Genomic DNA, 22,411 nt, shown 5'->3' on the forward strand with positions numbered 1-22,411 from the left:
CTGTGAACTATATCATGAACTACAAATCGTGTTCATGACTCTATCATATTTTTTTATGCTCAACGCAGTTTTCGTTTTCTGTCCAGACATATTACACAGACACTGAACCTTATCATATTAATATCAATGTCCTAATAGTTTTCTTATATCTACTGCTCATATCTATTGCCGTTCGCTAGCAGCTGGACATATATGACATTTCATGAAATAATGCATGGAACAAAATTGATTCCACGACTAATACTCCAAATTGTGTGAAATAGTTCACGAGAAAATTTCACGACCATGCTACATGAAAATGATTGGGGATATCTTTTAAATATCACAAGCATGCAAGATAAATCGTAAATCTTGTACTACGAATCATGAACCAATTCACGGATCTATGAATATTTTACTATTTAGTGAACTATTTCTCGAAGACGAATGGTAAGTTGTTACTATTATGCTAGGGATCATGAACCAGTTCACGAATACATTAATAATACTTTATAATTTCACGAGCGCGAATGGTAATTATTGTACTAGGAATCATGAAACAGTTCACGTTTACATGAATAATAGTTTACAATTTCGTGAATTATTTCACAAACACGAATGGTAAATCGTGACTATTGTACATGAATCAATTTACGAATACATGAATAATATTTTATGATTACGTGAACTATTTTACGAGCACGAATGCTGGGTTAACCAATCGATCTCAGATGGAACCAAAAAGATTTGTGCTGGCTTGACGCGGCCAAGTTTAGGTTTTTCCATACACCTGCGCTCACCCTAGTATTGGTCGTCGAACGGTGAGATAACATAGTTCTTACAAGTCTCCCATCTCATGCCTCCACGCGAGTCTAAGTTTATTGATGACATTTGGTCCTTAGACTGACGACGACTGGTTGCTATCAGCCTTTTGACATAGTAACAGAATGAGAGGGTGCGAATGAATTTGATGCGTGAAAACACTATTGTAAAAATGAATAGTTGATTGGAGATCTGAAAATGCACCTCGTATAAATTTATAGTTTCCCACGACGGTCGTTAATATCTCGCGAGTAAATCAGCCGATCAATGCAACTAAAAACCAGTTGAAAAGGTATTGGTGTGTCCTTTTCAAAAATATTTAATATGTGTGGATTACATGTATATTTTTAGAGAGATATGCGACCAAATTCGAAATAAAAAATAATAATATAAAAATTTGATGACAGTTTTACCACAGATAACATACATTTAGGCTAGAACAAAATTTCTTTAAAAACCTGTGTAAATTTTCAAATTGATAAACGATGGAAAACAAACTTTCACTTCACCATCTATGCAGGCACAAACATTTGCCAAACGTGTTTCAGAGTCTGATTTATTCGGAATTTCAGTAGCGGGTATTTACACACGTTTCGAATCGAGCTTAAACGTCTGTTATCAATGGTTATACTTAAAGCGGACCCTACACGAGCGGAAATATTGACAATAAACCAATTATTGATCAATATATTGATCGTGTAAGGACATTTTTAAAATATTGATTCTGTGGAAATCAAATGGGATTGACGTATTGAAGTAGTCTTGTCAATATTTTTATTGACAATATTCTTGTCTCGTGTAGGGTCCGCTTAATAGTAAAGCAAAAAGTAAAGAGATAGTCAATATTGTTTGTGACACTAAAAGCTGGATGCTAACCGCACCGCACACCTACTATTTTCCCATTAAATTCTTTTCATAGACTGATTAGTTCGGCTGGTCTGTCTATGAAAATACCATCTCTATCACATCTATGTTTTGACAGCTCGCTGTTTTCAGTAGCAGTTTGATCACTCGCACTTTGAAAGTGCGGAGTCCAGGGGTGACATTGCGCATCTCGAAACGAAAGGTTTATTATATGCAAGCTTGTATGGAAAAGTCGATTCGAAGTGGTTCCACAATGTAGCCCAAAGTTAGTGGGAAGTGCGCAATATTAGGTTGTCCACCGAAAAGTAAAAACGGCGCTGGGTAATTCTTGTTAAGAGTTTTTCATTTGCTTCAGCGATTTTCATATTTGGTACTAGCAGTAGTCTTCATGAAGTATGTTGACTATTAATAAGTATCTGCTAATCAAATTTTTGCAGAAAGCTTATAATCGATTATTTATTTTTCGAATATTTTGGAAATTAAATCTAAAATTAAACGACTATTTTCGTTAATCGAGCATAAAATACATCACTAGGTGTAGATACAACAAATAAATGAGATACATCACACAAATAAACAAATAAATGAGACAAAAACACAAAGGGCCTAAAATATGTTGGGGTCCAATTCAGCATGATTAACACCAAACAACGCAAACACGAGAAGAGCTAAAAGTTTACACCTTTATTTTCATGATCATGGACGTACGATGTTCCGTCATTCTATATCTTTTGATCTTTTCGTCATTATGGCATTGACATATAAACGTGTTAGTCGATAACTTTTGACAGTAGTATGTTTATTTATATTGGACCTTGAGACATTCGGCCGTAAAAAGCGGGTATCGCGCATTGATAGTTTTGTTCCGCTACGCGTTTTTTTAGTGTGAAATCGAAATGAATTTTACGTACGGTAGTCCAGCCAACAGCACGGCACCCTCCTTGGGTACAAACCCGGTTACAACCGCTAGTTCCGGATTCAACTTTGCCGGTACTCCGGCTACTACCGCTGCTACAACAACGGTAGCTCCCGCGGTGACTGCTGCTACCGCTCCTACGCTTTCCTTCGGAACGAGCCTTGCTCCAGCTACTCAAGCAACAGCGATAGCTTCAACGACTGCTAATCAACTTACTCTTGGCAGTTTTTCCATTGCAAAGCCGACGGAACAAACTCTACCAGCAGCAAATCTAACGACTACCACTCAAACAACTCAATCGTCTGCGGTTTCCGGTACACAGTTAAACTTCTGTCAACTGGAAGAGTTTATAAATAAGTGGACACTGGAGCTGGAAGAACAAGAGAAACTTTTCACAAATCAGGCTACGCAAGTAAATGCGTGGGACAAACTGTTGCTGGCAAATGGAGAAAAAATAGTTACACTCAACGAAGCAGTCGAAAAAGTTAAAGCTGAACAGGACGCAATGGAACAGGAACTTGAATTCATAACCGCACAGCATACTGAACTGGAAGAATGTATCATCCCGTTGGAAGAGGAATTGTCGAAAATCGTCCAGGTTGATATCGAGCGAGGTCAAACGTATTCCATGGCTGAAACATTGGACTCCCAGTTGAAACAAATGTCTGAAGACTTGAAGGAAGTAATCGAGCACCTGAATGAATCAAACAAGTATTCGGATCCCAGTGATCCTTTGGTGCAAATCGGCAAGATATTGAACGCGCACATGAATTCTTTACAGTGGATTGAATCCTCCACATCAGGTATCACAAATCGTTTGGAAGAAATTGGGAAGATGCACGATACTTTGCGAAAAGACAACGAACGTTCCTTCCGGTTGACATATTACGATAATTAAATAATTTTACTTAATGTGTTGAATAAATGTACTGCTCAAATATTCTTTTACTTATATACTTTAATGTCTAAGTATTGGTTGTGTAAAGCCGCATTTGCTTTTCGTGTTTGTCATGCCGCCGATATACTTAAAAATGACTAATATTTCTAAAAGCATCTTTGATTCAAATTTCAATAGTTGCTAGGGTAGAATAAAAATGAGATTCCTGCTCCGAGCTACTTTTTGGGTATCATTAGCGTCCTAGAACAATTTGACGTCAACATTTCATCTGAGAATAAATACAATGAGCTGATGCAAATTACGAGTTTTCGTTTTTTCAAGACTGGCACCCACCCGATTTACCGGTGTGTTTTGAAATAATTCGTTTCTTTTTTAACGAGAATAGAAAAGCTTATTGGCTGGTTGGGCCACACCTTCTGTCCAACTAACGAATTTGATTCGCTAGTTTGACCAAAAATGCATCTGCTAACATCTCTAATTATTGTCAGTTTGATTGTAAAAGTAAATCTGATACGAGATTTTAACAATGGTCCAACTACCGGAGGTCCAAATAAAAAGCGGTCCAGTTAAAAAGAGATCAACCAACGAATCACGACTGTATTTCGTGTGGAAAGCGACCATCCATAAATGACGTAGCATTTTTTGAGTGATTTTGAACAAAGAGAATAGGGAAAGAGACGAATAGTGTGAAGCCAAAAATACCTTATTGAGCAGACCAATCGTGCAATGTAAATAAACATTACTCATGCCTGAGTTGGAGGAGATAAGTATTGTACATCTATTAAAAAAGTAATTTCAATTTTCGTCAGAATTTGGTTCAATCGTGATTGTGAGGTGCATTCTAGAGTATATGTATGAGTAAAAACAAGCTTTAGAATTATTTCATCTCTTTGTTTCGAAATGCGCATCGTTTGATAAACAAATCCAACGATCGACATACGGTTTGTTTTCAAAATATAATAGGAGTCATTTAAAGTGCTGCCTGTGGAAGCGGTTGCCAAAATTCTAGTGCTGAAATCATCATAAAGGGAGTGTTGCTGTTTTGACTGATTTTCACTCTTCGTCTCTTTCCCTATTCTCTTTGATTTTGAACACCCCCTCCCCCATCGTAGCATTTCGTCACAAACCTCTAAATAACACCCCTGGTAATTACATAGCTTGACGGTAACCCTGCCCCCTTGTCCCTGTAAATTTTTTTAAAAAATCTTTTCTATTCCCCTTTAAAAAAGCTACGTAGCATGACATGACCCCCTACCTCCTGTCGTCACACATCATCACAATATACAAATCTCCCCCTCCCCCATATAATGCTACGTCATTTATGGATGATCCCAAAACAAAATATTTTGCGCTGTTAAAACTGGTTGGGGACCTTTCGTGTTTCGGTTATAGACGCATAATTTTGACAGTTCTATAAAATAAAACTGAAAATTTTATAAACTGGAACTTGCTGTCCCCAGCAGCAGTTTTAGCGGGTGTTCTATTCAGTTTAAAATTCATGTCCCGCCATGCTCTAGTTCTAGTTTCATAATTTTGACAGTTCTATAATATAAAACTGAAAATTTTAAATCTAGAACTGCTGTCCCCAGCAGCAGTTTTAGCGGATGTTCTATTCAGTTTAAAATTCATGTCTCGCCATGACTTCAGCGTTACTCCATTCAAATTTATTTTTCCCCAGTCTATCGGGTTTAAGTGTCTGTGCTGAACACTTTGCATGTATTTAAAACAAACTAAACGTTGTTTAAAAATCAGCAAACGTGTTTTAAAATCAGCAACAAATAGAACGGAGTTGTATAAGGGCATGTTCAGGAGCGTTTTATTTTGTATAGGAGTTTCAAAATAGAACTGGAACTGAAACATTCACATCGCCCCAGCAGAGCGTTTTGTTTTATAATTTCGAACAGTTTTGTTTTAAAATTTAAAACTGTTATACGACGGCGTCCTATTTGTTGCTGATTTTAAAACACATTTAGAACTGCGTTTTAAACATGAGAGTACTCAGCACAGACGCTTAGACCCGATAGACCGGGAAAAAGTAAATTTGAATGCAGCAACGCTAAAGGCATCGCGAGACATAAATTTTAAACTGAATGGAACACCCGCGAAAACTGCTGCTGGGGGCAGCAAGTTCCAGTTTTAAAAATTTCAGTTTTATATTATAGAACTGTCAAAATTATGAATCTAGGAATGAAACGCTCCTGAACATGCCCTAACAGTTTTAAATTTTGAAACAAAACTGTTCGAAATTATAAAACAAAACGCTCTGCTGGGGATGTGAATGTTTCAGTTCCAGTTCTACTTTGAAACACCTATACAAAATAAAACGCTCCTGAACATGCCCTAAGATTTCTGACAGCTGATTTACAACCACAGATGCAAGGTTTCGCCAAAGGATTTTGGTTTGTTTGCCTCACGAAATAATTAACCTCAACCGGTTTTTGCAGTGTAAAATGTTTTGTTATCCTCACGAAATAATTCGTTTCTTTTTTAACGGGAATAGAAAAGCTTATTGGCTGGTTGGGCCACACTTTCTGGCCAACTAACGAATTTGATTCGCTAATTTTGACCAAAAATGCATCTGCTAACATCTCTAATTATTGTCAGTTTGATTGTAAAAGTAAATCTGATATAAGATTTTAACAATGGCCCAACTAGCGGAGGTCCAAATAAAAAGCGGTCCAGTTAAAAAGTGATCACGAATGTATTTCGTGTGGAAAACAAAATATTTTGCACTGCTAAAACTGGTTGGGGACCTTTCGTGAGGAAAACAAGCCGAATTCCTTTGGTTTGACTTCGCATCTGTGGGTTCAATGACCTGTCAGAAATCTTAATACAATGCCATATTATTGCCACTGGGCCATGAAATTGCTTTCACACCATTAAATGATGTGAATGCAATTTCATGGCCCTGTGGCAATAATATGGCATTGTATTGTATAAATTTTATAAAATGTTACCACCTTCTATAAATAACATCGTGACTATCAAGCGTCTCTTTTTATTTCCCTTTTTTGTTTGACATTTTACCCTGTGCAGTCCGCTTCTTTTCACAGCGCTGCTTGCACAAAAAAGAGGCCTTCGCACCAAGTGCCACCGCTGGTTTAGTTGTCATCGCCCAAAGCTTAAAAAACGTAAAATAAGTTTGTTTTTCGTATTTCTTTACTTTTTTATCCAATGTTCGGTATTGCGAGTGTAACAACGTTGTGCTGAAAGTGAATTTCCGATCGTTACACATCGCACGATCGTAAAATATGATGGAAAGTCGGGGGCCAAAAACATCCGCCTGTACCACCATCATTACCAGCAGCAGTAATAGCAACAGCAACAATAATGCAACAAACATTAGATCAGGGGTAGCAGGAAGTGGGGAGTTTGGACGTATTGGAACTCCCGGAGGAATCGCTGTTCCTCAATCAGTGAGTGCATTATGCAGGATTTGCATGTTTGATTTCCGGTTGGACGGAGAAAAAATGCTGGAATCTCTTTCCCGGACGACGGTCGATTCGAGGACTTTGTACTCAATGTTGATGAGTATCTGCACACCGCTGGCTCAAGGGAATAATGACGGTATGCCGGACAAGATCTGTGGCGGGTGTAAAACAAAACTTGTACAGGCATATAAATTGTATGAGACGTGCTTGAAAAGTGATGAGAAAATTAAGAAACTGTTACAAACTCAACTGCCTGGAGGAATCCATGTAAAACAGGAAATCATTGAGGATGATGATGATGTGGAATTGGCCAATGTAGAACTTTACTGCGACGCTCAAGTAAAAAGGGAGGATTCATTCGGACATAATTACCAGTTTGAAGATCACTTGTACGAATCAGCTTTGTCGAACCTGAGAATTCAGTCCGTGCATAATGGGCCGGAAGTGCTCGTGCAGTTACAGGAACATAGTCTCCCACAGGAGGCGCCCCCAAAACCAACCTTTGAATGCGAAAAGTTTGTCAAAGTGACACCAAAAGGACACACATGCATGCTGTGTGGTAGAGACTTCAAGTATTTCAGTTATTATAAACAGCACGCACTGGCCCAACATGACCCAGAAAAACCACACAAGTGCGAGCAATGCAAATACACATTTAAAACCGAACAACGCCTGTTTCTACACATGAAAACCCACCTTGAAATGGAAACTCTTCCATTGGCAATCGAACATGCGGATATTCCGGAACCGGATACTGAGCAGGACCAAGAACACGAACAAGACCAGATGGAAGATATTATCAACGACGAGGACGCCACTGATGCAAATATATCCATTAATCCGGAATCAGGAGAGAAAGTTTACACATGTCTTATTTGCCAGAAGCAGTTATCAACGCTACCCCTGTATAACCGGCATCGCACAGTGCACACTGTCCGAGGTCGTCCATACGAGTGCGATATATGTCACTATCGTTTCGCAATGAAATTCAGTTACAATGCACACATGCTACGTCACGAACAAGGAAAAGATCCTGCCCAACCAGCAACATTTAAATGTACCGAATGTGACGAGAGTTTCCTAAGGCGGAAACTATTGAATATCCATGTGGCCACTGAGCACGAGAATATGCCAGCACCACTGAACAAAACAGCTCCTGCAGCGATTCTAACTAGTAATATATCGGATGGACGTCACGGTCATCCCTGTCCAATCTGCCCGGAGACGTTTAATCGGGAGTCTGTGCTAAACAATCACCTAAAAACGCATGAGCTCGAGGCTGCGCAACTCAAACACTCTGAGGTTTATTATGTATGCACTGTCTGCGGAATGGAATGCGAAACACGTCAAATTTTCGATAATCACATTAGAACCCATGGCGATGTTCAGTTTTTAAATAATGCTAACCAATCGGTAGACGCCGATGTCAGCGACGACGATCACGCACAGAATGGTGATGAATCAGTTGCTACCAGCACCAAATCGGACGGGAAAGCCGGGGCTAAGTGCGAGCTCTGTTCTAAAACATTCCCATACGCTTGTAACCTAAAGCAGCACAAAATCATTCATCACTCCGAATTGAAACCACACGAATGCTCCGTCTGTCATTACCGGTTTGAATACGAAGGCACACTGCTCCGACACGTGCAGAAACATTCCAAACAGGAAACTAGTGCACCACCGGTTGCTACTATTCCGACAGAGGACCTAATTGTTGCTCCTCCAGGAGCCTCCCTGATCTACAAGTGTAAGCTCTGTTCTGCACGCTTTCAAAAGCAGAAATCAATGCAATGGCATTTGAAAACACACCGGTCGATCGTTGCTAATGAGGGAGCGAGTGTACAAGAGTTGGAACAAAGTCTTAACCTACCAGCGCCAGCTCAACCAGTATTGAAACGTTCTTCATCGCCCTCAAGTACGAATGCGGCAGTTAAGGCGCTCCAATCCGCGGACACGGCTGCTTCACCTGCCGCTACATCGACGCCAGCTCGTTCGAAATCTCCTGGTGCACCAACACCCACTAGTGCCAAGTTGGAGCTGAAGGTACAACCGCAAACAGTTGACAAACCCGCTAGCAGCACACCGAAGATGTTCAAATGCAATTACTGTCCACAGGTAAGTTATGTGGAATAATCTACCGTATTCTGCATTGAGTCGGGTTGCTTCTTTCGAACGTATATGTTTCGAATACTCAAAAAGGATAGCAAAATAAAAAGGGTGTTCGATTCGAACCGAAACAAATTGCTTCGAATATTCGATCTGTTGTCTTGCAAGGGTTCGCAATGATCTGCTCTAACTCTTCCACCAATAAAGTTAGTTAAACATATAAGTTGGAGGTAGTTTCTTATGGACCCTTCTGATGATGATAATGATGGTCCCACCTCATACCCCCACAAAGGTTTGAGCTGAAAGATTTATCTAGAAGATAATTAATATTTTGTCTCAAGACAAAACAAATTTACAAAAAACGGACGGCAAATATGCATTGTAACTAGATACATTTCAAATATTCCACCAACAATCAGGGTCCATCAAAAAATTTCCATTCCGGGAATATATTCGATAGGATCGGGAATTGAACCCAATAGCTTCATTTCCGATAATACTCTGTAAGACTCCTCCCGCCTGAACAAGACATTGGTACTACCACCTGCTAAGTTAAGAAGTAACGAGCCGCAGTGCAGAGTCTAGTTGAGTTATATCATCGTCCAAATCAGATCCCTTTATTGAGAATTGCCTACCACTAACCCAAGGCAATTAAGGGATATTCCTATCCAGGAACATCTTAAATTGATCAAGAATTGAACCCTACATCTTGTTATGTCAAAAGCAGTCATAAAACCCCATACTCATCGAACTAACTCCGTTATTACCACTATCGCAGCAATAACCGACATAAAACCATTTAGCATAACAGACATTTGGTATAACGGTTATTTGGTATAATGGTCATTTGCCATGAATTTGAGAATTGAACACACTGAAGGTCATTGGGCACAACGAACATTTGACATAATTTATTTTATCATCAGAATATCGGTCCTTTGGCACTACGATCATTTGCAATAATTTCTAATTTTGCGTAAAGTGAGGGTCTTGTGGTCTAACGGACAATTAGCATAACTTTGAAAAGTGATCACACTGGAGGTCACCACACCGTATGTCAGATCTACATAAAAATCAATCAGCAGTACTGTAACAACATTCTACATACGCTGATTGATTTTTATGAAGATCTGACATACGGTGTGGAAAAAAAACTTTTTTCGTTTGCGAATTTTGCGCATTCTCTGTCCAACCTTAATACACACTAGAATAGGAATAATAACTGGCACTTGGCAGAATACATAGTTACAGGGAAATTAGTATTCGTGGACATTACGGTTATCAGCGCTCTATGTATTAGTTAATAGTCGATTGATTCTCTTCAGACCTAGGGAACCCGACAGGAGATCAGAAACAAAACAGAAGCGGAATTGATGCGAAGTTTTAACTGCATTATTGACAATTTAACACGCGATGTTAGGAGCTTGAAACATTGGACTAGACAAAATAGAGGACTTGACGTTACACCACGTGCCATCATACCTATACCACTTGTCTTGCACTGACATAAGTCAACATCTCAGCGAGCACACAAATTATGGGCCCCACTGATAGTTCAAATTGTTCCGCTCGTTTTACTCGAAGCTCGATTTTCTCTAGTCAGATACCGTACGGCATGACTAAATTTTTAGACATTTGTTAAAAAGCAAAAATATTCGAATGAAGAAATGTGTTTTTTTTTTTATTCATTTCGTTTATTTGATAGGCACAAATGCGTTAGCTTGGCGGTGCCAAATGCTTTTGTTTTTACATTTTGGATATCTTAAAACTAGGAGGTTACAATGTTGAAATATTTTTTTACAAAGGAAAAGAAAGTTTACAGCTATCTTAAGACTAGAAATAAGATTCAATATACAAAAGAGGACCAAAGAAATGTGTTGTTTTGGACATATCGGTGAATAACAAAAGTTTTACACTATGGTGCACCAACAAATTAAACGAACTCGACCAGCACAAAATTGTGTCGAATGAAATCGATTCTGTTTATTGTGGATCGACCCTAACGCGACCTTTTAGATGTTGGCTTTGAAATCATGACAACGTAGCAGAAACCTGAGTTACACACTTCGAAACAAACAGGCACAAAATTAGTCCTCCTCCCGAGGACCGTTGGTAATTCGTCCGATTTTGCAAATTTTGTCTTGAGGGACGAACCGAGATCCCCTAAGCTATAAACTGCAGTCCTATCAGCCCGAAAAAAATCTTTTTCAGTATTTAAATTTCAGTACCATACATTTTTTTAATATCCATGCAAAGTATACTAAACTCTCGCTGGGACATGATAGTAGTAATAAAAAAATATTTCAATTATTTCACCAACAGAATCTAGATTCGGAGGATGCTTACTTTCAGCATCTCAAAGGACATCGCGTGCGCCCGAATGCAACCGATCCTCTTCAATCGGAGAGTGATTCTCCGCCGTTGAAAAAGAAACGGGCCTGGATTCGTTCGGGCGATCATCACCGTTGCAACTTGTGTCTCAAGCAGTTCACGTTCCGCAGTCAACTTCAGCAGCACACTGCTTTGCATCACCAGCCAGGAAAACCATACGAATGCAATAAATGTCACTACAGTTTCGTACACAAACTCAATCTTAAAAGACACGAGCTGACACACTTGGAGGAGGAACGTTTAGCTAGTGAGGACGATCCATCCATTCAGCTTCTGGAGGATGAAGGTTTCAATGCGGAACTGGAAGAGGTTGACGAGCCGGTGCTGGAGGAGGCTTCTACGAACAAACCATCAGAGGACGGCAACGAACCTCTAGCAAACGAAGCAACTGGAGTATCAAAGAAGAACAAATGCGTTGTCTGCTCGACTGTGTTTCAACGGGAAAATGAACTAATCGAACATCTCAAAACTCACATAGAGCGAATCAAAGTGTCCAAACAAGAGACACAAACCGCAAAAAAAATTCTATCTGATGACAGTGATCGAAAGTGCAAACTATGTCTGAAGGTGTTTAAGTTCTCCTGCCAACTGAAGCAACATGTTCAAATGCATCACGCCAAAGACAAGCCTTTCGAGTGCAACATTTGCAAGTGAGATGAATTTTATTTTAGGTTCATTGATGAGTGTAAACTAATACTATTTTTTACAGATATCGATTTGAATTTAAGGGACATATGATTCGTCACAAGGCCATAAATCATGCCGAGGAGGTAGCCGCCGAAGAAGCAGAGATGGACGAACTTCCGGCAAAAATCACTACCCCGACGGTTAAATTAGACGGCTCCGAAGTTTATCAATGCCCGGTTTGTCCGTTAAATTTCGTTAAACAACGGTCCCTCACGTGGCATTTGAAAACTCACACTACTCGACGGTCAAGGCATGATGACGGCATAGCATCCACTTCATCCGGCGAGATAATGCAGTGTCGTTTCTGCTCCCGTACTTTCCGTGATGTATACGAACTAAAAGCACACATGGTTACTCACGTCGGCAGTGGAGCAGCGACGTCCGCTACCTTACCTGATGCAGAACATTCTTTATTCGGTTCCGGCTTGGATATGATGCTGCAAGACTTCCCGGACAGTATGGAGAATACCGCTACTGATCCACTATTTGACGAATCCAATCTGGAGTTGGTACTGGAAGATAACTTCGACAATGATGATCTCGCGTTCAACATGCCCTACCATGATACACCACCGCTTCCACCAGCCAAGCGAAGTCTTCCAAGTAATGAAAACTCAATTTATGACATGGCTGAACCCGGTGCGTCGACTACGACAGCCAAAAGCAAAATCATCTGTGAGTTATGCAAGAAAGATTTTCTCTACTTGTGCAATTTGAAGCAACACATGCAGCTTCACCACGCAAAGGAAAAACCCTTCGAGTGTAAAATTTGCTTCTACCGCTTTGAATACAGTGGCCATCTTGTGCGTCACATTCGACAGAACCATGACAAAAGCCTGGCTGAAGATGCAGCTGGCGAAGCAAGCGAGAAGAATTTTGTCTGTACCTTCTGTTCAGAACTTTTTGAGCAAAAATGTAGGTTAATTGAATGAAATATTCTAGTATGGAAATTTGAATCGAATTTTTCCAATTTGCAGCTCAGCTAAATACACATCTTCACATGTACCACAAAGGGGAGAAGCAGTTCAAATGCGACTCTTGTCCTGCCTCTTTTGCTTACAAAAAAGCGTACGATACTCACCGAGAAGAACATCACACTCACAAACGTTCAGGTAATGTTAGCTCCTATTGTTTGTAGTTTGCACCGTTATCAAATCAATCATTTTATTACTCTTCATCACAGATTCTTCTACCGCTACTACATCTGGTTCTTCTACTAGAGTTTCAAGTGGTGCTCCCACTAGTTTCTCCTGCAACTTCTGCAAGAAGACGTAAGTACTTTTTATATTTATTTGTCACAAACCTTGCCGTGATGATGGCTGATCGAACAGAGATCAATTCCAATATGATATTACTCTTGATTTGGGTATTCGCAGTAAATTTTTTGTTCCAATCCCGCCGAAGGGCGGATCGACTAGGCTTGATATGTTAAGTGATAATAGTAACCACACAAGGTAATGGAAAGTAGGAGAAAAGGGTATTTGATTCGGAGTCTAGCGTGACAGCTATGGAATGCTATCGATGATTTTTTTTAAGAACTGGTCTGTCAAAGCACTAGTGCTGATCAACATACTAATTCGGATGCACCTATCAAGCAACAGCCGAAAATAGTTGTATGAACCTTGCTGTAGTTATAACAATTTCACAATCTTTTTCAATAGCAATTATTCTAAGGTTAAACAGTGCATCATCAAATAAGGATGCTCGAAATCGCCTATGAGAGACGGATTGTGATATCAAGAATCTGAACATTGTTTTTAATGCAGTTTAAAAGCACTATCTCCCGACAAAACCAGCCTAAAGACCGTTTGGCATCCTGCGATTTGAAGTATCTCAGCCGAAAATTGATCCATTGAGCTCTTGTTCCCAAGTCGTGAAATGCAACTGAAAATAGGAGTCCTCAAGACAAAGTGATACAGTGGACGTTTGTTTCTTCGCAAATCGTGGGATTCAAATGGTGATCATGTCCCATTTTACCCATTTTGAGGCTAACTACAGGCGATTATAAGCCAACTTATTTGGTATCTTCTAGTTGCTGTACAATAAGTGCTGACGATGAAATGTATGTAGTACTGTGATCGAGTATGGTTAGAGTAGCACACATTAACCTTCAGCATAAATGTACAGCAACTATGAAGCTATCCCGCATTGTGCAGGAAGGAAAAGCTTCCATAGCTTTAGTTCAAGAACCGTATTTCCTTGAAGAAAACTTTTATGTTGGAAAGCTTCTAAATTCCGTCTTCGTAGCTTTAAAAAATGACGTGACAACTCCACGTGAAAAGCCTCGTGCATTTATACTTGCGAATAGTGTCAATGACGCATGTGTTATATCCGGCCTAACAAAGAGGGATTGGCGACTAGGTTTCATGGGTATCTTCCGTCGATTACATGCCCAAGTGAGTCATTACTCGCCTGACGAAGATGTGTTTAGTATTCAACTGTCTTTAGGCTATACGGTGCCGTCAATAATGACTGCCTCTGACTTCTTTACAGGTAGTTGTGATTTTTGGGGTTTAGCTCGTAGAACTGGAACAACCGAATAGATGATCAAATGGACGATTGAAAATTTTTCTCCGCATAAGTCTCCAAGAAAAGATGAAGCATTCCATTTCTACTTTAAAGAGGATTTGAGCACTTCAAGCATATTTTGAAAAAAAAAATTTACTTATAGTCTTGCAATAAGATACATTCCATAAGCGTGGCGGGAAATAAGGGTAAAAATCATTCAAATGTTGCAATATTGAGAAAGTTTTTTTGCAAAAGTAATCAATATTTTTTCTTGATATTGAAGGTGCTTTTTACAGACAAGCAGAGATAAGGAAACTGAGTATCTGCGGATGTCCTCAAGTCGGTGTGCTGTCACCACTTCTATGGAACCTTGTCGCTGATGGCTTGTTGAGGAAACAATGACCTTGGGTTTCCGACATATGGTCACAGAGAACAGACATATAAGCTAAAACAAACTTTCCCGAAAAACCTGTGTAAACATTTAAATGAAAATACGTTGAAACTCACCATCACATACAGGTTAGCATGCGTGAATCACCATTGTATCTAAGTTTACACACAAGTTCCGTATAGCGATTGCTTGCCGATCGAAGCGCCGACCAGTGACAAGTTGCTATTCGCTCTTGTCATTTCAAAGCGACAGTTTTATTTCTTACACAAGCTGAAAACTTTGCTTGTATCACTGAGAACTGACATAGAAAAGCTGTTCCAGCCGTCACTCATGCAGTTGCTCCATCCGGATTCCAGAGCATGCGACGAGAGTACGAGATGCGTGCATGTTTAAGGTTGAACCGGTCTTGGAAAAGTAGAAAATTTCCGAACTTCTACTCGCTGGAGATGCTTGGTTGGTTTACAGTTCGGATTAGATTGTCTTCAAAGTTTGGAGATTATGGGCCTTATTCCCACAGTCATATCACTCTGTGACTAGAAGATCATTTCCGAGTTTATGTGACTGTGAGAATAGGGATCGTTGAAAATAGTTTGCATGTTACTGCTGTTAATTTTAACTCAAAATGGTTTCAGATCGTCTAATTTAGCTTACCTTTTCAATGACCAGGTTTGATGTACCGACTATAAACACTCATAGTAATAGACCAGCGAAGGTACTTTTACGGCCAGATGGATCAACTATGATCTTAGCCTGTCATTCTGACACCCCAAAGGAAAAAAAAAAAAGAAGGTACTTTTATCGAGCCAAACGAACTGTCAAAATCCGGAGCCAAACGAGCATGACGTCATTCAATGCAAACAAGCAGAACAAGTATTGCGATTTTATTTAAAAAAATATATTTTGTTATTCACCGTAGGCTTCACTTTTCGTGTTCGTATTAGTATTTCACAAAGTTATTTAGAAAGATATTTATTGTGTTCAATATAACTACACAAAAAGCATTTTACTTATGCGCTTTTTCATCAACTTTGTGTTTCTGAAGAAATTGGATTTTTTTTCTTTCTTTTCTCAATTTCTTGTTGCTCGGTATCAAACATATAACTTCTCGTTTGATTCATATATTGAACCACTTGAAAAATTATTTTGATAAAAACAGATGATCGAATACAGTCGAGCACGTTCGAGCTTGCACATTTTTGGGTGATGCCAGTTTAACATGCTTGTTTTTCTAGTTGCCAGTTTTGCGGTTTTTACATCCGCGAGTCTATTACTATGAGTGTTTATAGTACCGACGCGTCACCTGTGTGGACATTATAAGCCCTTTATATTGTATTGTAATTTTAATGATTAATCTTTCCAAAAGTGAGGTATATTTACCAACCTCCTTGCAAGTACAAAAGTTAATATTACAATATAGTATTTCCATTAGAATTAGTTCACCTTGCATTAGCATCTATCTCATTATAACCCATTGTCCATTGCCCATTCATCCATGCAGATTTTCACTCTTCTCCGATTATTACACGGAGCGACCGTGCAGCAACGAATCAAAAGCATCAAAGTAGGCCCTGGCACAGTGTAAGCAATGATGATTGTTGTTTCATATGCTTCACCGGCATTTGAAAACATTATCCTAGATAATTAGTGAATTTAATAATATTCTTAATTAAATGAGCCGGATGAACTTCGTTTGACAATTCTCGGTTGTTTGTTTACATTGGCGATACGTGAGCGCGAATGTAACAAATGAGCACCCTTTGCACTCGAGCTTACGCAACTAACAAAGTAAACAAACCATCGAGAATTGTCAAACATGAACTTCATTCATCATGAGTTCATTCGTGTCGTCATCTTGTAGAACTCAATTCAACTGAATGAATAACATGGATATTCGAATGAATATTTTTTCTATTCACCGCGAGTCGCTTCTGTTTCATTTTCAGCCGTCAAAAAGGAGCTTCGATTATTTTTAACTATGATATTAATGGCGATTTCGCTTGAACCCGAAACTGAGTCAGGTTCTTACCCCAACCGCTGTCAGTGCATATATTTTGACAGCAGTTGGGGTTAGAAACTGACTCAGTTTCGCTTCAAACGAAAACCACATAAGAATCAGCTTATCAAATGTCTAGTTTAGGAAATTTTTAGCACTCCTACAGACGTCCTGAGAACCACATATCATTTTTTAATAACTTACCATTAACAATGTTAAGAGTTCCTCGCTCCTTATATTCTTTCGATTACTATGGTAGTTGAGTTCTCAAAATACATCGATGTGCATGATGTTAGCGCTATATTGGAGGAGATGACATTTTTTGGTCATGTATCTCAAAATGATGGTAATTAGCGAGGTGTCGCTCTAGTCCATAAATTACTCTGCCTACAACTTATGGAATGCCTTTAAATTGGTATCTATATCTTCGCTGAGACGACGCCGGTGGTTAAGGTTCAAGAGACCTTTTTTAATCATGTAAGCATTGAACGCTTGGTAGTACACAACTGCCACACAACTGCGTTATGAAAAAAAACAGCCACTTTTTCAAAAGAACCAATGCGCTTGGTCAATTGTTTTTCCACCAACTATTTTGCATAATTGAACCTTAATAATCTAATAAATCGACTGATGTTCTTCTTTTAGAGTTTTGAAAAGGTTTTATATCAATAAACTGGTGGCAAAGCTGAATATAATTTTTCCTACGCACACTACCAAGCGTTCAATTCTTACACAAGTTTAAAAAAGGTTTCTTGAGCCTTAAGCGGTAAGCGTGACAGTAGGTCTGGGTTCAATCCCAGCCCAGGTCATTGAAATTTTCTGAGGCGAAAAATCTATGGTCACATCTATCTTCAGAAGGGAAGTAAAGCCGTTTGTCCCGGTCTATGTGTTGATGAGCCGATATCTAGTGTCCAGATGGTGTATTCACTAAAATATCTAAAATATGTTTCTTTCCTAAGCACCAATATCCTATTTTTTATGTGCTATAATGACGGTCAATCCTATCTGGTTCGTATTTTTAAGCAGTCCTTATTCTAACAATAGTTGTGAAAGCCCACGTGACTACAACGCCTTGTAACGAATATTTGGTGCTTGTTGAAAAAAATATCTAACGCATTGGCATAGTAAGAAGGAGGCCCGGTGATCGCTCCCGAAAACCGGAGTCTCCGGGTCAAACCCGGAGGGGTGGCAACCCTAATTACAAAACAAGACGACGTTGATCGCCAAACCGACTCGTCAAAAAATGGATAATACAAAAAGTGGCACGAAAATACTCGTGGTTGGGCGCGACAAATGCACCTTTTGGGCCAATACTTTGAACAAAGACGGCAGACGCCTCTCTAATTAACGCCTTAAAACGAGTATTGTGATACATTGAAGACTCGATTTTGTCAACCAGCCAGGGTCATGAGACTATGTCTAGGGACTAATGAAGAATATTTTAACAGCGTCGGTTTAGTAAAAAGAAATAAACAAATATGTTTCGTCATTGTCCTTATTTTGTCAACCTAAAATACACCAAAAGGACTGACAGAAACGGGTCTTCGCTGTAATACGTAGGAACAGGGTGAAATTATATCTCAAATAATATCTAATTGAACAGAAGGGGAGAGTAGGGCTAGATGATTCACGGGGACAAATGGTGTACGGAATCTAATTGTATCACGTTCCAATTGTAATTTTTTTTTCAATATGGTATTTTCTATTGAAATTTTGGGTAAAATAAGTCCAATGTATGATTTTTCAATAATGTTTTAATGTACTTTGGTAAACAATCTTTGGACCGGTTTCAGTTTGAAACTAAAACAATGAACTTGGTGCATGTTCTGCATCGTTTATTTTAAACAGGTTTTTCAATGTGGAAGTAGAACTGAAACAATCACCGGTAAAGCGGGTTGTATTATAATTTTAAACAGTTTTGTTTTAATATTTAAATTGGTATGCACCACCGTTCTTTTTGTTGCTTAATTTAAAACCTGTTTATAACTGTGTTTTGAATACATAGAGTAGGAGAGATACTCAGACTGGATAAACCGGAGAAATATGATTTCAAGTCCAGTGACACTTAAGACATAGCATGGGGACAAGAAGTACTAGTTTTAAAAGTTTCAGTTTTATATTATAGAGCTATCAAAATTATGTATCTAGCACTGGACCACTCCCGAACGTGTCCTTAAATAGTTACTTGACTCGAAATTATTTTCCCCAATCTATCCAACCTGAGTGTATGTTCTGAATACTCTGTACATATTCAAAGCAGCTCGAAACGTATTTTAAATGAAGCAAAAAGAATAGCAGCGTATACCAGATATACAGTTCGAAACAAAACTGGTCAAAATAATAAATCAAAAATTTCTGCTGGGGATGTGATTGTTTCCGTTCCAATTCCCCTTTGAAGCTGCCATATAAAATACTACGCATCTGATCATGACCTTAGGAATTCGATCGATCGATATAAAATAATGCAAACCTGCGATCAAAATGAACCTGCTCTTTCTCTTGGACAGATGGCATTACTTTTGGATTGGATACCAAGAATCGTTATGGATTATCTAGAAACTTTTTGAAAACAACTCAAATGTGAAACTGCTCAAACATAACTCAGGCTCAACGCCTGGAAAAATCTCCAACTAACCCCCGCCTTTCGATAGACGCCAATCCAGTTGAGTTCGCCCATGCTTTAGACATAATCACAGAAGCATGTTGCCAGGTGCCTTAATGATAAAAAACTTATCACATATATCCCAAACATAAAACATGTATGGTAATAAGCGCATTGCCCTACGTACCTACAAACCGCCGATAACTTGAATTCACGCGTCGCACATACAAGCATGAAAATATTTTTTTTTTTCTAACACATACTCTCAAGCAACACACCTACGTCGCACCGTGCAGTATCCCTCTAAGAACGGTTGGTTTCAAAATTGTCCAATGAAGGACGTTCGTTGGACCAATTTGGACAACGTCCAAATAACCGTTCAACAAACGTCCATCGTTGGACCCGTGTTGAACGATTTTGAAACAATTTTTTGGACGTCTCAGTGGTATAGAACACAATCCAAAGCCACCCCACCCACCCACCTTGCAAATCATTCTGTGATATCGTGCTGGTACCCGAAAAATTAGTACACGGTTTAACTGTGTGCGATGGCATCGCTGCCAAAAATCTATAGCGTCTTCCGCTTATTCCCAGTTAAACTCATTTCGGAACCGGTTCGGATTTCTAAATGGAGTCATTATTCGACAAAGTTTTAGAAATGCTCATAGTGAAGAATTTTGTTGAAGAACTTGAGCTTGCAGGACTAAAGGTTATCGATTTATAAGGCGTTTTCTATGGCAACCTCCTTCAATCTAGTTTTTTAATACATTTTTTTTTCATTGTGACTTTTCGTGCAAACTGTGTTCAAAACAAATGTGTAGGTATCAAAACTACATCATATTGTTGAAGACTGTATGTAAAAATACTCATTCGTTTCAAAGTTATTAAAGATTTTTACATTTTTTTACCTCAACTTCAACTACGTATAAGAAAGAAAGGTGCACACCAAAATGCACGAACAGGCACTTTTTTCACTGTCTAAGCTATGCACAATAAAGCTAAGAAGGATTGGTGCGTGGCACTCTAAAATCCTATGAATAGGGTTAGCTTTCTTTATCATGTTTGTTTGTAAACAAACTTTTGTTTTGCTGATTCTTTTAATTTGTTTTAATTTCAACACAAAAAACATTTGAAATTGATTTTACCAAGGGTCAAATTCAATTTGGCAGCGGAATAATGAGCGAAATAAGTTTGTTTACAAAAATCTTTTAGCCCATTTGAAGAATTAATACTGATTTCGTGTTTGATTGAGCCACGCAGATGCTTCCAATTGGCGGCTCTACCTGAAGATATTCCCTTTTTTCGTGAACTTTTCAATTACACCGATTTTTATTGCACAGATGTTAAATTATTACCAATATTTAGATTATAGATATTTTAGATTTTAGAATAGTACCTAATCGAAGAGTCCAAAGACATTTTCAATGCCTAAGGTATGATAAATTAACTTTCTGGTAGTTCCTACACGAATAGCCGCTGGTGCTTAAAGACAATTCCGCATACAGTTTGAGATCGTAGGGCTCTAGCTCAAGGTTAGCCGGAAGGTTGGTGTAAAACAAGTCATTAAAAATTCCATGAGGTTGTGTACATTCGGCCAGTACGATTTCAACTGTAGTTCTCTAAAATTTAATAATTTTTTCGCACATCTTCAATAATAATATCGTGACTCTTTACAGATTCAGTTCAGCACAGAAGGTGGACAACCATGTATGTTTCCAGTAAATAAAGCCCCATTAATGAGATGCGCGCGACAGAGATTGATTATTTTAAATCACATAAGTTAATCGTTACATCTGAAGAATTAATTATCTGCATTAGGTAAAGTGCTTCTTTCCCTATGAAGTTAGCACTGTCATTTTTAGTAAAGGTAGTAAAGTACTTTGGAAATATAGAAGAAGTTTGACTGCGATAGACTCGTCAAATCAGCAAATTTAGTTGTTAGGCAAGAAAGCAGCAAAAGGAAATGAATAATGTTTAGGTTAAGAGCCATACTATTGTTTATGAAACACTATTCTAGAGAAGTGTAAGATATTTTAGTTTACTTATTTTTATGTTCGATAATATTCTCTATTTTGTGAATGTTAGCCGGCGATACGTCAACGTACTAAGCCCAATAATACGCAACTTCTTTTTAACTTCTTTGGATTAAACAAACAGAACGTTTTATGTTTTTAACAATCGCATTCGGCACACAGAGAGTATTATTTCAAAAAGAGTATCGGAATAAATTAGTAATGTATTGTACTTTTGGTATATTATTTATATTAGCGCTAAGTCTTGAATTAACCTGAGAATTTAAGACAGGCTGTCTAGCAAAATATTACTTTGTTCCCGACCATGTCTACGTTACAATCCGCATTATTTTTACTTGCGTTTACAATTGATTTATGTTACTGGTTCGATATGTGACTAGCGAATTTGAGAACATTTAAAATAAGAAACTATATTACTTTTAAAAACAATAACAATAGCATGTAACATTAACCGTTATAACTTGCACCTTGATATAAAAAATATGATCAATAAATAAACCTAATTATATTACGTATATAATTGAATCACTGTACGATCAACCCTGAATATTTATTTTACGAAAGAAATCAACATTCATATGGGTGTACTTTTTATCGTATGATTTAATGATCAATGAACACCAAAATGACCAATCATCCTTCATCCAGGAAAAAAGACTTCGATTTATTCTTAAGAATAAATCGAAGTCTTTTTTCATGGAAAGTTCGTATACTTTACGGCTCAATAGTATGGCAATCAACATTCAATGGAAAAATATGTCATATTAACGTGAAATTTGTTTGAATCTAA

General features: G+C 38.4%; 2 protein-coding genes across 2 annotated transcripts; both read left to right on the plus strand.

The window, feature by feature from the left end:
* The first annotated feature begins 2,452 nt into the window (after positions 1 to 2,452).
* LOC131692637 (nuclear pore glycoprotein p62) lies at positions 2,453 to 3,521 on the plus strand. Its single transcript, XM_058979792.1, has one exon. The coding sequence runs from the start codon at positions 2,562 to 2,564 to the stop codon at positions 3,477 to 3,479; it is 918 nt and encodes a 305-aa protein (XP_058835775.1). The 5' UTR covers positions 2,453 to 2,561; the 3' UTR covers positions 3,480 to 3,521.
* A 3,033-nt stretch (positions 3,522 to 6,554) lies between these two features.
* Positions 6,555 to 22,154, plus strand: LOC131689154 (zinc finger protein Xfin-like). The gene is made up of 6 exons (XM_058974033.1): positions 6,555 to 9,025; positions 11,339 to 12,057; positions 12,117 to 13,009; positions 13,072 to 13,206; positions 13,278 to 13,365; positions 21,265 to 22,154. The coding sequence occupies exons 1-6, from the start codon at positions 6,731 to 6,733 to the stop codon at positions 21,308 to 21,310; spliced, it is 4,176 nt and encodes a 1,391-aa protein (XP_058830016.1). The 5' UTR covers positions 6,555 to 6,730; the 3' UTR covers positions 21,311 to 22,154.
* Positions 22,155 to 22,411: the final 257 nt, after the last annotated feature.

The sequence above is a fragment of the Topomyia yanbarensis genome, chromosome 3, assembly GCF_030247195.1.
Source record: "Topomyia yanbarensis strain Yona2022 chromosome 3, ASM3024719v1, whole genome shotgun sequence".
In the NCBI taxonomy this organism is placed as follows: Eukaryota; Metazoa; Arthropoda; class Insecta; order Diptera; family Culicidae; genus Topomyia; species Topomyia yanbarensis.